General features: G+C 43.9%; 1 protein-coding gene across 1 annotated transcript in view; it reads right to left on the minus strand.

Annotated features, from left to right (window-relative positions):
- The window catches only part of tenm2a (teneurin transmembrane protein 2a), a gene marked incomplete at both ends in the record, with an annotated part of 398,840 nt that overhangs the window by 366,224 nt on the left and 15,815 nt on the right, over nt 1-16,801 (minus strand). The window contains 1 exon segment of the mRNA XM_080746746.1: nt 1-154. This exon segment is cut by the window's left edge and continues 149 nt beyond it. Coding sequence (XP_080602872.1) covers nt 1-154 — 154 coding nt within the window.

The raw sequence follows: 16,801 nt of genomic DNA on the forward strand, positions 1-16,801 counted from the left end.
CCCTCGGGGTCCGAGTCGGCGTCCGAGCCGGCGCTCAGGGAGTAGCCCCTCTGGAGGAGGCCCAGGTCGGGGCAGTAGGGCGCGGTGGCGGGGTGGGGCGAGGACGCCGCCGGCTCGCTGCACACGCCCAGCTCGGCCAGGGTGAAGCTGCCCGCTGTGAGAGAGGTGTGGCTCACGTTAGACTAGTGCTTCTCAAAACTTTCAAATTTCAAGTTCTCCCCTTAACTCTGATCAAATGGACCCGTTAGGGTCCATTTGGTTCCATTTGTACACTGTCAGAGTATTTAGTTCCATTTGTACACTCTCAGGTTTACAGACTTGTATGGGACCAGGTAGACCCCCCCCCCCCTAAAAGAACCCACAGAGTCCCTGGAATCCACTTTGAGAAACACTCAACGGGCCTGTAAAATGAAGGCCCGGTCCTACTAGGCCCTAACTGGGCCCGGCCCGTCTAATTAGTATACATTTTAGGCCCTACCCGGCCTGAAAACGTCTGGTCGGGTAGAGTCGAGTTCGGGAAGAATTTGAGAACTCTACCACAGAGTAAAAGAAAAAATATCTTTTATTTTTTTAATTGCATGAGTCCGAAGCCCGGATTGACTAATTTGTATACATTTTAGGCCCTACCCTAAATGTAGGGTCGGGTCCGTGCAGAATTTGAGAACTCTAGTGTGCATTACACACACACACACACACACACACACACACACACACACACACACACACACACACACACACACACACACACACACACACACACACACACACACACACACACACACACACACACACACACACACACACACACCATCCCATTTGGACATGGAACACCAATACATCACTCTACCTTTCAATCTGGGAACCCCTTTTGGTGTAGTTGTTGCTGTATCCAGTTATAGCCATATTCTTTTTTTGGTAATTTATTTGAATAGAAATGTATGTTTTTCCAGAAAACTTCAGGATTTAGATTTAGCGTTCTTTAGAATAGGCCACAGCGAAAGAGGCACGACATCGGGCCTGGGTGTTGAAGGGAAGGAGCAGCGACGTGCAGAGAATGTTAGAGAGGCAGGGGCTGACATTTCTAAAAGGGCCTTTTGGTGAAAATATTGAAAATAGCAGACCTCCAAGCTCACCCTGCGTACACGTTGTGACGCATTGTGAGCTTGGAGGTCAGCTATTTTCGGTTCCTAAGTTGATACTACACTGAACTAAGCATAATCAAGTGAATACAGGAGATGTGGCGTATCAGCATGTATGTCTACACAGAGAGGGCAATTCTTTCAACATAAAACGCTGAATTCAAGTTCATTAGAGTTTGGACAAGGCAATTATCTTGAACGCTGCCTTCAGGTATGGCATGGAAAGAGGACATTTTTGCATTTCCTTCACCATAGCGAAAACTGCATGCATGGTCTGGAGAGGGCACTTTTTTTTACAGACAAGTAAAAGCGCAGGGGCTCAAGCCCCCTTTGATGTCTATGCGTGCACGTGCCCGGGAAGGAGGGATGATGATGCAGCATGACTCAGACAGCCAACTAAAAACAAAGCAGCTCCGCTCCTCTCCTCTCCTCTCCTCTCCTCCTTTCCCCTCCCCTCCCCTCCCCTCCCCTCCCCTCCGTATCTGCATTCATGAGGCGTTTATGTGAGATCAAAGAGGCGGGCCCCTGGGGGGGTCTATCGGTTGGCTTTCCCAGGTTCTGATCGTCTCCCCGTCCAGGTACGGTCACACCCTGGACCCCCAGGGCCAGTCCATCGACTGCAGCACTGCAGCACGCACACGCACGCACACACACACGCGCGCACGCACGCGCACACGCACACGCACACGCACACACACACACACACACACACACACACACACACACACACACACACACACACACACTACAGTACCTCCCACCCCACACACACACCCACAGACAGCCTGGACAAAGCGGCTCGTCACATCTAAAATAAATATATAAAATTATCCAAATTAAAGCACATCAGAGGAGATCAATAAACACTGCTGCAGCCCAATTAAATCCGAGCTGGGGAAAAAGCAATTAAGGAAAAAGGCATGCTCAACCAATTTATTCTCTATACTAATTAAAAGAGTATTGTGGTTTCAATCGCTCACCATCAGCTGTTAGGGCTAAGGAGATCATTGGGGGGGGGGGGTAACTTGTGATTCTCTTCATTAACAGTTTGGGAAGGGAAGAAGAGGAGGAGAGAAGGAGGGAGAGAGAGAGAGAGAGAGAGAGAGAGAGAGAGAGAGAGATGGTGTTGTGTTTGGAACCGGCCAGCTGTGTGACTGGGGTTAACTGTGACTCATCAAGCTTACAGACGTAATCAGATGGAGAGATTAGAGATCTGAATCATCGCACGGAACTTCACATGTCCTCCTCTCCACTGTGGCTCCATCCATCGCAACTCGAGGGTTCTTCTGGAAGCACTCTGTATTACAGCCCGACTGATGCCAGTTGTGTGGGTACACATATCGTCGTTGTCGGGTGAAAACCTTGTATGTCCAAAACCGTCATTTTAAAAATGATTTAAACTAGTGAATACAGCCGATCTACAAGCACACAATGCCTCGCACCGTGAGGCGTTGTGTGCTTGTAGATCGGCTGTTTTCACTACTTTTGTGCGACGGCCTTGTACGATGAAGCAGGGCTTTACTTTGCGAAAGAACATACAAATTTGAAACTTGGAGATAAGAGGTTTCCACCCGACAACGACGATATACTCTACCTTCATTTGAGAAACACTGATTTAATTGTTTGGTCTTAGTTGACCAAATACTTTGTTTATTAGACATTTATTAGACAAGCCCAGGGAATCATCAAAGATCTACTCCATCCCAACCACAGTCTGCTCAAGATGTTGCTGCATGGAAAACGACTAAGCAGTCTCAAAGCTACTAGCAACAGACTGCAAAAGAGCTTCTTTCCACAAACAATCAGGCACATGAACAAACTGTCAAAGACAAGAACGGTCCAGGGCAAAAGGAATCGCTACACCAAACTTTATGCACATGCACAGCTGAGGATGCTTTTTTCATTCTCTTTGCTCTTTTGCCTTTTGCACTCTCTTTCTTCCTAAGTCATTATTGTCTCCACCAGCCGAAGGCATGGGGGAGAGTATGTTTTCCCCTCCGTCCGTCCGTGTGTCCGTCCGTCCGTCCGTCCGTCCGTGCGTGCGTCCGTGCGTCCTCGCAGTTTGTGAGCAGCTAATCTCAGTCGCCGTTGGCCCGGTCGCTGCCAAAGTGAGCACACATCCTGATTGGCTAATATTAGCTTCCAAAGTTTGCATGATTGCTCCTTTTTTTTACAAAATACCTCAAATCATCAACGCAGCTTGCGATTACCGTGAAATTTGCCACACATATTCCCACTAGGTCAAGGAACAAATGCTACCTTTTTCACATTGGCCTGTTATAGCGCCACCAGCAGGTAGACTTTAGCAAAACACATTTTTGGAACACAATGCTTCAAATCATGCATGCAGCGTCCGATTGCCATGAAAGATCTAAGGTGAAGAACATATGCCACCCTTTTTACATTGGCCTATTATACAGTAGCACCACCAGGACGCACGGCCTGGTGGAGACCTGTGCTCGGAAGAGCACTGCTTCTAGTTACTTATTATTTTATCTTTAGATGTGTTGTTTTCTGTGGTTCTGCTTTATTTTATATATACCACTGCATTGTCTGTAAGGAAGCCGAAAAAAGAATACGTTTTACTCTTATGTACCAGTACAAAAGACGTAACAATACAACCTTGAACCTTGAATTATTTTCCATGCTGCATGAATTATTACTGAGCACATCTTTTGTAAACTCTAGATATGACCCTTCGATTCTACCCTAAAAGGTCATTAGCCAGCAGCCATAGCGAAATCGATATTAGAATGTGACAGTTCTCCACCTCATCAACCTGAAAAGTCTGGTCTGTGTATGATTACAGATTCATCCAAAAAAAAATGTATAATAATAATAATATTGTGTAAAAAAAGCATTACAGATGACCTAGCAACTAAATCATAACTGACAGAGGAAACTTCCCACTGGACTTCAAGCAACTCTGACTTCAGAAGGTTGACTTTTCTCTGTTATAAATCCTTGTTTGGAGTGTCTCTTTTAATATTGTAATATTTTGAAATATGGCCTTTTGATATTCATGAGCTGCATGCCATAAGAAATTGAACAAAAAAATCACTGCATGTGCAATATCTAGATAGAATATATGAAAGTTTCCAGAAATATATGAAAGTTTCAAGAATATTTACTTTTACACTATAAATATATATATATATATATATATATATATTTTTTTTTTATGGATCAGTATATGCAGCAAACAGTATTACAGATGTGTCGAATAGGTCAACTTGACCTACTTGACCTGGTCAATTGACTGACATTTCTATGACTGTCAACCCTAAAAAATGTTATGCTCCGTTGCAAATCAGTGTCACACTGTGAAAATGCTTCGAGAGCTTGTTGGTCAGCCATCTTCAGCACGCAACACTGTTGTGTGACGAAGTCTATACATCGGGCTTTAGTCCAGTAGTTCTTGACCTTTTCAGGCCGCGACCCCCATAATAATCATAGTTGAACTGGGGATCCCCCCCGCCTGACGAGCACTACTTGGAGTTGGAAGAGTTGAGGCATTACATTTAGTTTAACACGGTTCGATTGTGAAAATAGCAGATCTACATGCTCACAAACGTTGTGAGCATGTAGATCTGCTATTTTCACAATTTCTGCCCCTAATATTCGACAATATCGCCAATGTTTACATTAAAACAGGTCTTAAAAAGTCCTTATATTGTCACTACTTTAGGAATGTGCAGATACCCTCTATACACTTCAACTTTATGTTGGTTTGTTTACTGTTGAGTGATAAAACAATGTTGCACATTAAGTTAATCATCTGGGGACCCCCCCCCCCCAAAATAATTTGGGGACCCACAGGTTGAGAACCACTGCTTTTAGTCGACTGATCCTTCCTCTACTCAAGGACAACCCTATGACACACACGACTTGAGTTGCTAAAAGGCTGCGTGTGCGTGCGCGTGTGCACAACAAGCAAACAACACACATCCCTCTGTCACGTCCCACCAAACCACAGAGAGGTGCAATTAACAACCTATAAGCAGTGATTACGCATACAGCCTGCAATCACTCCCTATCACTATCAGCATGCACATACAAGCCCATGCCTTCCTCATCACTCCAGATCACCTCTGTCGGGCCGGGAAACCCTGCATGTCCAAAACCCTTACTCAGGGGTCTTCAACGTTTTCAGGCCAAGGACCCCTTAGCTGAGAGAGAGAGAGATGAAGCAGGGGCCCCCAATTTCCATATAGTTTCATCGTTTGACAGCACGATCATCAGTGTGTTTTGGATTCATGTCAATTTGTGTTATCAGATATGTAACCACTTGAACCGTCAATACTTAATAAACTTGACCTTTCACTCCGTACTTAGTGTGCTCTTTTTTCCCCTCTACACCAAAGCTCTTTGCCGGAAATAGACGATCTGCAAGCTCACAACACCTGTAGATCTGCTATTTTTGGCTAAAGTTCTCAGAATATGGATGTTTGAACATTTTTCAGCTGTAAAATATTTATAAAACTCACGGACGCGCTTGACCACTTTCAAAGTGGCCGCGTACCTGTTTTGGCCACGCCATTATGTATTATAGAAATGATTATAGGCAAAAAAGTCCTTTCAAAATGTAAAACAAACAGCTTAAATAGCTGACCACGCAACCTGTCACGTCGGCACACGTTGTGAGCTTGTAGATCGGCTATTTCCAGCACTTTGCGTGAAACTGTCATACAAAGTATAAGGTGCCCTACACACTACAGGCGGTTGCCGTCGGGGCTGCCGCTAGGATCAGCGGTGGCCGCACCGCGGTGAAACACAAACACACTCGTTCAGTGAGTAAACGCCGCGCGGTATTTCACAAAGATGAACACAATCCATCTCTCACCGCCCACGTACGCATGCACAAACAGGCACGCTCGCGGGGGATTTCAGGGGACCGCACCCGCTCTCCTCGCCGCCCCAAAACGTCGCTGCGCGGCTGAAAAAGCCGCCCGCATCCCATTGAAAATGAATTGCTTGGAGGCGGTGACCGCGGCTAGTGTGGAACCCCCTTTAGACAGAAGTATAAAAGAGAGAATTAATTAATTTTTTAACTAAAAAGAAACAAAGATGAAATACGGACATACCAGGTTTCCGCCCGACAGTGACGATGTGCTCAAACCAAGATGGATTGGAGCTACGGCTTCAAGCCGACGTGAAAATCTATCTCACTTATTCCACCAAATAGAAAACCAATCGCATGTTTGGTGTGTCACGTTATGACAGATGTGGGGGCGAACGAGGCTCTGAATATTCTAATCGGATCAATGCCTCTCTCTCCCTCACTACTGTATTGTTGCTGTCACTTGCACGTGTACAGTACATAGTAATGTGCGACGCTGTCTGAGTATAGATTAGGTGAGCGAACGCATCTGTCTGCCTTCAGGCACACGTGTATTATGCGTGCATGGTGTGTGTGGGTGTGTGTGTGTGTGTGTGTGTGTGTGTGTGTGTGTGTGTGTGTGCGCCTTACTATGCGCGTGAGGGGACCGAATGTCCCCTCAAGCAGCCTAGAATATCGTTGTTGTCAGGTGGAAACCTTGTATGTCCAAAACAGTTCATTTGTATTTAGCTGATGATAAATGATAAATACAAAACAAACGGTTTAGGACATACAAGGTTTCCACCCGACAACAACGAAATATAACGCATGTACAGTAATTGGCCCACTGGCTTGTCACTTTGTCACAAATCTTTGAGTAGCAGCAACGCTATAGAGAGAAATCTCTCTCTATAGCACGCAATGAGGGCCTCTCCAACTCTTTTTCCCCAGCTGAATTAGGGGCCCAGCACGTCCCTGATGGAGGGAGAGAAGGCAACATCTAGAGCGGTCATGATTACACATTTAAATTGACCATTAATTGTCACTCAAATAATTGCGATTAACGATTTAATTGTGTTTGGCATTGAAGACTGGAACATATGAAATACAAACTTCATTTCTGTTTGCCATTTAGGCTTCACGATCACAAACGGCACAGGGCAGATTACTGACATATTGTAGATCTGCTATTTCCACATGGCATTTTTCAACATGGAAACAATTATGACGATTATGCAAAAATAATTGTGATTATCTCAAATAGTTGCGATTAGACGATTATTGTGACAGGCCTAGCAACAGCCAAAACAAAACTAGCGTGATGGATGGATGGACAGAGGCAGCGAGAGAAAGAGAGAAGAGAGAGAGAGAGAGAGAGAGAGAGAGAGAGAGAGAGATAGGGGGGTGATAGTTACTAGGTTACACAATCTTCATGGTAGAGAACCAATTGGTTGTATTATGCAACTGTCTCTAGGTGCAATTAATCATCTTCCACTTTGTTTTTACTCAGCTGTAAAAAAGAAAAAATCACAACAATCCTGACAATTTGCCTGAATATCAAACAGACACGTGGGCAACATCAAGTGGAGGCCGATCATCTTTAATTTCATATTCAAGATGCAATTTTAAATTTGATACAGATGGCTTGCTATGAGCTCAACGATCAAAGACTATTTAACACAGAACACTTGATTGAGTTCACATGGTTACATAATGAATGAGGCTGAAACTGGATAAATACAGATACAGTAACGGGTTTCATTGAAAAACAAACTAAAAACATTTTGCAACACAACACCCTTAGATTAAAAAGGCTTCTTCCTATATAGTAGAATGATACTGTGATATGAAACTAGATATAGGCTAGACTGGTATTTTGGATATCGTGATATGGCATACTGTAAGTGGTATAACTATCATTCACAGTAGCTGTTCTATGAATTGCCTTTACCCACTTAACTGTTTTACTGACATTTAGGATGTTTATAGTCTACTAGACGCTCACGGCCATCAAAGTAGCTTACCTTTGCGATTTTATAGAAAAATAACCATCCATTATTTCCAATCGTGTTCTTGTGTAAAAGACGGCCGCATCTCCCACGGAGTCGCGGAAAACATTATGGGAGCTGCCATTACGAAGCAAGAGGCTCCCAACCTTTGCCTCGCTTGCACCAGTTTTCAGACATAGAAATAGAGAAAGTAGATCCAGGCTGAAAAAAACAACCAGAAAAGTGATCCCGCCGCCATTATTGTTTATGTGCGCTGAAGATAACAGAATAGCGTTACTGGTGCTGTAGTTACTGCAGACACCCGCGCCAACCCCCACATCTGCTCAGACAGGCTCTGGCGGGGAAAAGAAGGAATGCTCAGTGAAAAAAGAAACAAGTGTTCATTAGTTAATTATTACTAGACCTTACCCGTTCGAATATATGTGCTGCAAAATATGTGCAGAGTGTGGGTTATGGGGAAAGTAACTGTAACTGCATAGTGCGTGCGTGAGAATATGGGAGCATCATAATGTAAGGAGCAGCCCATGGAGGAGTGTATATTTATGATGGATACAAATAATTTAACAGCAAAATTAGTAGAATAGAAGTATGAGGATGTATTTGCTCCACATAATTTTTCTATACCCGTTGGAAGATGAGACACACATCACCCGTTGCATGCGTGACCCATGCAGAGAGAGAGAGAGAGAGAGAGAGAGAGAGAGAGACTGCATGCAACATTCCTAACTGTGAGAGAGGTGTGTGTGGGCCCGGGGCTACAGATCCCATGGCCTGGAGGAACGGACCGTAACCCTGACAACAGGCTGTAGAGCTGTAGAGTGAAGAAACGCTAATAAATAGCTAGAATTTGTGAAAAATGAAATTCAGGCTCCGTCACCGTGTGTATAATGCTAATGGCCAATGCCATGTTAAATTTGAGATCAGTCGTTGAAGCGGGTGAATAGATAATGCATTTTGTGACCTACTGACTGACTGACTGACTGACTGACTGACCTCTCTCTCTAATTATAGTATGGATAATATTAGCATTACTTCGATTTTTTGTTGTTGTAAAAGCACCAATAGTCATCCCCATAATATTATCACAATATCTATTGTGGTAAAAAGAAAAGAAGAAATGTTCAATCTACTGTAAGATGCCTCGATTCAAAGGCATTAGCCTATGGCGTCGCTCCTGAAGCCAGTGGGCCACCATGGTCATTAGAGGTTGGTACAACTGGGCCACAATGGTGGTTAGAGGCTAGTACCACTGGGCCACCATGGATTTAACCCATTTAGGCCTGAACACATTATGACGCAATATTTTATGCTTTAAATATAAAAAAATAGCAGATATACAAGCTCTGCGAGCTTGTAGATCTGCTATTTTTGAAAAATCGTGAAAATTGGAATTTTGACCCGATTCTATAAGTGTCTTTTGAATCCTTCTAAGATTTTTGGAAAAACCCTGTGTTTCTATGTCAGCAATCTGGCCAGCCATCGTCAAAGAAAAGGTCCTTTTCACTTAACTGGAGCTCAGTTAGTCTGTTCTTGAGAGGCTACTATGTCAGCGGTGCTCAAACCTTTTCATGTGAAGGACCCCCAAAATGATATTTATTTGGCCACGGATCCCCATTTCAAAATATCTAGTTCCAGGGACCCCCCAGAAGCAAAATTTGAGTTACAAACGTTCGCTTTGAAAATACATATATTCAAAGATTTGCACACATTTTCACGACTTTTTCAAAAATAGCAGATCTACAAGCTCGCTGTGAGCTTGTATATCTGCTATTTTTCACTGGTTAAAGCATTCAATAATTCTAGGCCTAAATGGGTTTTAAGAGGTAGGTAGAAATGGGCCTCCATGTTGGTTAGGGGTTGGTAACAGTACCTCAGATAAAGACTTGGCAGGATTCTGTATTATGCTAGTTGATTTTTGATGGAAAGCAGCCAGGACTCCTGGGCTTCAAATCCTGCAATTATACTTCTTTTTTCTGGCTCCAATTGTTCCCAGAATAGGCCACCCTTTGACATACCATTTTCTACCACAGTGTGAGGCAATGGGTGAACTGATTGGCCCCTGGATGTAGAACATGTCGAGATCAGACAGGAAGTAATAGTGACGGTACTTCCCGTGAATTAGCCCACAGTGAAGGAAAAACAGTAGCTCAGCAAGGGACTATGATGATAATCAACTTTATTTGTAAAGCACCTTTCACTCCTGCAAATACGCTTTGCTTTCTTTGTTTCATTACAGTTCAGGATTCATCAACTGTTAACTATCCAATAGGAAATACTAACGATAAACATAATGTATGTGTTCATACTATTCATTGTTTTTGTAGACAGCAATGTGCTTGTTGGGAAAGGTAGAAAGAATGAGAAAGATTGGACAGGACATTGTCTAGACATACTGGCATATCGTCACTGTCTGGCAGAAACCTTGTATCTCCAAGTTTCAAATTTGTAATTTTTTTCGCAAAGCAAAGCCCTGCTTCATCATACAAGGCTGTTGCACAAAAGTAGTGAAAACAGCAGATCTACAAGCACACAACGCCTCGCGGTGCGAGGCGTTGTGTGCTTGTAGATCGGCTGTTTTCACTAGTTCAGTTCGTTTTTTAAATGATAAATACAAAATGAACGCTTTTGGACATACAAGGTTTCCACCCGACAACGACGATATGTATTTCTGCAAGCACACATACTGTAACTCCAGGCCTTGAATCCAATCCCATCAGAGATAAGCTGTCTCTCATGCAGTGTTCACTCAGCACACTGGCAGATACAAAGCTACAGGCTCCCGTTCATTTCCAATGGAAGCCAGCGAGATAAAGATACAAAGCGACGTCCAAAGTTTGTAGATGCTACAAAACCAACAATCCAAGTTGAGCTGGCTTCAACCGCTACAGAGCTTCAAAACAACCAAAGTGCTGTTTAAAGATGGGGTGCCATCATGGATCCCCATGCAGCCCCAGAAAACATATAAAGAAAAGGCTTTTGGGGCTGAAATTAACAGAGTGGGTGTTCTAAAACTTTAGCGATTTAATAGTTAGGACAATTTTAAGATTTGTTTTATTAAAAAAAGTTACATAGTATAGCTTTAAGTATGCCTGGTTGTCAGGTGGGTGGTGACCCAGCTGAGGTTAGCCACACCCACAGTGTTGGGTGTATGGTAAAAGGGGAGGGGACGATTTTATGATGACATTAAATCAATGTTTTTCAGTTGGGGCTTTTGACTCAGCTTTCAAGAATAACCAAAAATACTCAGGGAAGGCATTTGCATAATTATAACCCCACCCGGTGGTCTATTAGAGTAATGTTAACTCCATAGACACATACAAAACAGGAAAAGTACAAAACTATGGGACCACCTCTTTAACCATTTCCACCCATCTTCAATTCCTGCTTGTAATGGGAGACAACTACTGTAATTATTTCCTTCTGCTAGCTCCATTTAAACCCAGGCTTTCTTTTTCATTCATGTTTTTCTCACTTAAACTGCTTACTAAACATAGTCATTTATTCGAGTTTTGGAGAAGCTTTTCCGTGGTCCGTGGAGATTCCAGCCGCAGGTTGCTGATACACCAATGTTTTTATTATAACTCTCATCACATGCACAGCCCTCAAAGAAAAGGTCACAGAAAAGGGAATAATAGCTTATTGATCCCATATGCAATGAGGGCTTCCATTTAGGAGCTTAGACATCCTTACTTTCCAGGCCGAATTCACACAAAAGGAAACATGAAACTGGAATATTTACACAACTCCAGTATTTGTGTCTGCACCTGCCTCCCTCGGTCATCCTTTAATTCATGGGTCTTCAACAGGGGGTCCAGGGCCCCCAGGGGGACCTCAGTTACTACAGGGGTTCCTCCAAATCTTTGAGTGATAGATTTTTTCTTCTTTTTTATAATAACCACTTGAACCCCAGCGTCCATATTCTGAGAACTTTAGTCAAAAATAGCAGATCTACAAGCTCACAACGCCTCGCAGTGCGAGGCGTTGTGAGCTTGTAGATCGGCTATTTTCGGCAAAGAGCTTTGATGTAGAGGGGGAAAAGAGCAGTATAAGTAGTAGTACAGAGTGAAAGGTCAAGTTTATATTGACAGTTCAAGTGGTTAAATATCTGAAAACACAAATTGACATGAACCCAAAATACACAGACGATTGTGCTGTCAAACAATGAAACTATATGGAATCTCTGAAAAGGTTGTGGGGGCCCCCGCTTCATCTCCCTCTCTCTCAAATAAGGGGTCCTTGGCCTGAAAACACTGAAGACCCCTGCTTTAATTCTTAATTTGTTTCTCAGTGAGCGGCTGCAGTCTTGTTCCGTTGCCTCATCATGTCCCCTGGCAGTGTCTGACATGTCATGACAGGATGACAGCTAACTCTCAGCTTAACCTCATCGGGCCCTGGTGTTGATTATGTCAAAATCCACTTAACGAACATCTCATACACGCACACGCGCACACACACAGACACACACACACACACACACACACACACACACACACACACACACACACACACACACACACACACACACACACAGAATATTGTAAGCACATCATTAACGCCGCCATTAGCACTGCAGCAACGAGCTAACAGCTTTTCCAAATAAGGTTGCCGTGGTCAAACGCTCCCACCTCCCCAGGTGTCATGTGGTATCTTTTGGCTCCTGTCTGGACCACGGGGGCCCTCTCACGTCTTAACGAGGGGACCATTAATACAAGCCACAGGTCAGCCATCGTCTGTGCACCCTGCCCAGTGAACAGTGACGCAGAACAGGGAAGTACAGTCCGAGCGAGCACTGGTCCTTTGTGACTGCTTTCACCCGTGGCCCCGTGGTTAGAGCCAGCGGTGGACAAAGTATACAGTACACTCAAGCATTCAGAAGTAAAAATTCTTTGTGTGGTTGCCTATAGGGTAACCAGACTATTGTTCTTGTCCTGCTTTATTTCATCTACAGCAGGGGTAGGCAACCTTAGGCACGGGTGCCAACATTGGCACAGGGGAGGGTGATCACTGGCACACTGGCAGAAGTGTGAGAGAGAGGATTGTTATTTTAAAATCAAATATATATTTTAAACATGGTCAATTGAATGAAGTCACCTAATTTACAGCAAATTACACCCGCACATAATTCTACATTCATTAATACTCTGACCTCTGACTGGGGAGGGAGTCAGGGAGATAGGTGGATTATTGCTATTGAGTCTAATGATCGTCTTAACTCATACAGTGCCAGGCGACTTTTAGAGCAACTTTCTCACTATGGAGTTCCCTGCCAAGCGACTTTGGGCGACTTTTTTTTTTTTTTTTTTTTTGGACCCAATTAAATCTAGTAAACATGATTTCAATCGCGATTTTGCATGTTCCACCCCCCATACAACCCCATCTTTCAAACATGGCAGCCATTTTTGTTTACATCTGAAGAAAACATTATGGCTGATAAATCATGAATGCCTGAACGGATTTCCAATCTTTTTTTTTTGTTTGAAAGCTGTGAACAGCCTGCACAAACATGGTGCATGATCTGTGCATGGGCGTGCATGATCTGTGCACTATAAATTACATGGGAGTCTATGGAGGCTTCTGGCACTAGTGCCACTCGAGGGGCATTTTAAATTGGCAGTAAGTGAGTTAACAATGTCCTGCCGATCAAAATATGTAATTAAAATGTACTGTATGTTGACACGGCTCACTGACTATCTAGAAAATGAAAACATGGCACTTAAATAAAAACAAAGGTTGCTGACCCCGATCTAGAGTAACCATTTTCTGTAACCCCCAAAACCTCAAAAGACCATTGAGTTCAACGGAGGAGTGGGTGCAAGCTTGAGGATTGGTCAAGCGAGCAAATTTCCCAGAATTGCACCTTTCTAGTTATTGTTATTATGATGGACACGTTGAGAAACTGTCAGAAATGTTAAAGTAAGTACGTAGTGTACTGTTACTGTCCATAACATGTACAGTACTTAGTTACTGTCTGCCCTGTGTCTGGGAGGTTGGGGGTTCAACCCCCGACCGAGTCATACAAAAGACTATAAAAACGGTACCCAATGCCTCCCTGCTTAGCACTCAGCATCAAGGGTTGAAGTCCCTGTGGCATACTTGAGTCCAGTCCAGGGGGTGTGTGCAGTACTTGTGCATCAAACAGACTCACACTAAAGAGACAGGAGGCAGTCTAGTGACCTATGGGCCACATGGCTCAGGAACCATTGGCACTTGAGGCTATACATTACTCAACAAGGCTTTGACCCTCTGAAACGCCTCCCATCCCCATATGGAGGGAATATAGCAGAAATGTAAAGCCACCCCATGAATACAGACAATATATTACAGGACACACTGAGGTGAACAGCAGTGAATAGATCCATGCATCCTTTATATCCCAAGCTCATGAATATCCCAGTATTCATGAATAACACGGAGGACACAGAATATTCCCCACATGCCGGTGGATAGCACGGGAAAGTTATTTTGTTCGTACTGCAAAAAGCCAATGTGCTGTAAGTGGCTTTCCCAGTCTGTGGCAAATTGCATGGGATGTCCGCAAGCCTTTCACATGTTCTGCTATCTTGATTAAACCGCGACGGGACATTAGCAACTGCTGTGTTTTGGCATTCACAGAGACATGGCTGGAGCCCAGCACGCCTGACTGTGCCGTCACTCTAGAGGGTTTTCGCCGTCTTTCCAACAAGACAGATTGAAGGACTCGGGCAAGTGGAGGGGGCTGTGCTTTACGCTTAACTCCTCCTGGGCCAAGGATGTGTGCGTTTCAACCACTTACACACATCATCCGTGTTGTGGGGAATACTTTTGCAGAAATAAGCAGACCTACAAGCTCACATGCACCGCAACTCATCCAAGAACAAATGACAAATCGTGCATTCGAGATGTGAAAGCGAATATAGCAAACAGATTTCGTAATGAATTCCGAAAGCATTCAAACAATTGTGTCCAGTGCCATTATCAAGTAATTGTTGTTTGTAAATGCGACAAATAGCAAATATAGCCGATCTGGAAGCTAACAACGTGTCCCAACGAGTCACATTGCAATACTTTGTGCGCTTGTAGATCGAATGGACTGGCAAACTCACACCCAAACCAATCACAAATTCTGAATTGAGATTCTAATGCCAACAAACCGAGCAAATTACGAACCGTTTGAATGTTTTGGTCCAGTCCCATTGTCAAGGAAGTATTGTTTTATGTTGTAAACGTGCAAGATAAAAAAAGCAGTGCCAGTGAGATCCAGATGGGAAGATGTTGGCATGAATACACAATAATTCTGTAGGTTGATGTTAAATTCATTGCTGTCTGTCTGTCTGTCTGTCTGTCTGTCTGTCTGTCTGTCTGTCTGTCTTTTGATAATCCATCCTTTTCTCCTTTAAACCAATATCAATTCCCTCCATCTGCAAGTACACCGACTCCATCCATCTTCTCTACCTCCGTCCGCCATGCCTAAATCACCTTCTCCTCTCAATCTATAGGCTCATTCTTTACGTCTACTCTTCATCTCCTTCATCTTAATGTTGCGGTGATGGAGGTTCATTTACATGACGCAATGACAGGAATTGGAATGCAAATCACCCTCATATCTTTTCTGCTAACTAAAGCAAGGAAAGAACACAAATATAGGCATGCACATGTGAAAGGGTACGTATGGCGTACACACACACACACACACACACACACACACACACACACACACACACACACACACACACACACACACACACACACACACACACACACACACACACACACACACACACACACACACACACACACACACACACACACACACACACACACACACACACATAAACTCAGTCACACACTGAGGCAGGGGAACATGTTTAATTACAGTCTAGGAAGCTAGCGCCTTGGCTAAAAAAAGGAGAAAAAAATCACACTTGATAACTGTGACATTTACAATCTGCCTCATTTATCAAAAGCTGCCAAACGGAGTCAAAGAGGGTCATTACATAGTAAACACAGATTAACTCAACGCACACACACACACACACACACACACACACACAACCCACACAACATCGTCTGATGCATTTTTTGCTCTAGGAAAAGAGCTGATGATGGCAGAAAAGTATGTTCATGTATATTGTACGTTACTATGAAAAGCTCCACCGGCTGTTCGTCCGTCCGCCACGTAACGTAACGTCACACTTTTGCCCTATTCATATCTCCGCCACCGTTGCCCCTATCCATGCCAAACTTTGCACACACACTCATTGGTTGCCAAACCACAATCTCCACCACTCATTTCTCACATGGCCCTCTTCTAGCACCACCACGAGGCAAATTCTTGCAAAACACATTTTTGGAAGCTGCTCCTACAGATTTTGCCCTAAAATCACGCAAAGAGGTACACAGCATCTCTGAAGTCAAGTCATCAACATGGATCCCATTTCCCATATTTCCTCCTGATTGGCTACCATTGCCTTCTAAAGTTTGTGTATGCGACCTGGCGGTCGCTTATCTCCCGATTAGGGAGTCTTACTGGTATTGATATGCATATTGGTCAATGTGTGTGTGTGTGTGTGTGTGTGTGTGTGTGTGTGTGTGTGTGTGTGTGTGTGTGTGTGTGTGTGTGTGTGTGTGTGTGTGTGTGTGTGTGTGTGTGTGTGTGTGTGTGTGTGTGTGTGTGCGTGCGCGCGTGCATGCGTGTGAGAGAGAGAGAGAGAGAGAGACAGAGAGAGAGAGACAGAGAGAGAGAGAGAGAGAGAGACACCCCATCAGAGGTAGCTAGCACCTTCCCAGACAAAGTAATGTCTTCTACAGTTGTGGGGATGAACGGAGGGTACAGTAATCACACTTTGCGTGTGTGT

Source organism: Nannobrachium achirus (genome assembly GCF_963921795.1).
Source record: "Nannobrachium achirus genome assembly, chromosome: 17".
In the NCBI taxonomy this organism is placed as follows: domain Eukaryota; kingdom Metazoa; phylum Chordata; class Actinopteri; order Myctophiformes; family Myctophidae; genus Nannobrachium; species Nannobrachium achirus.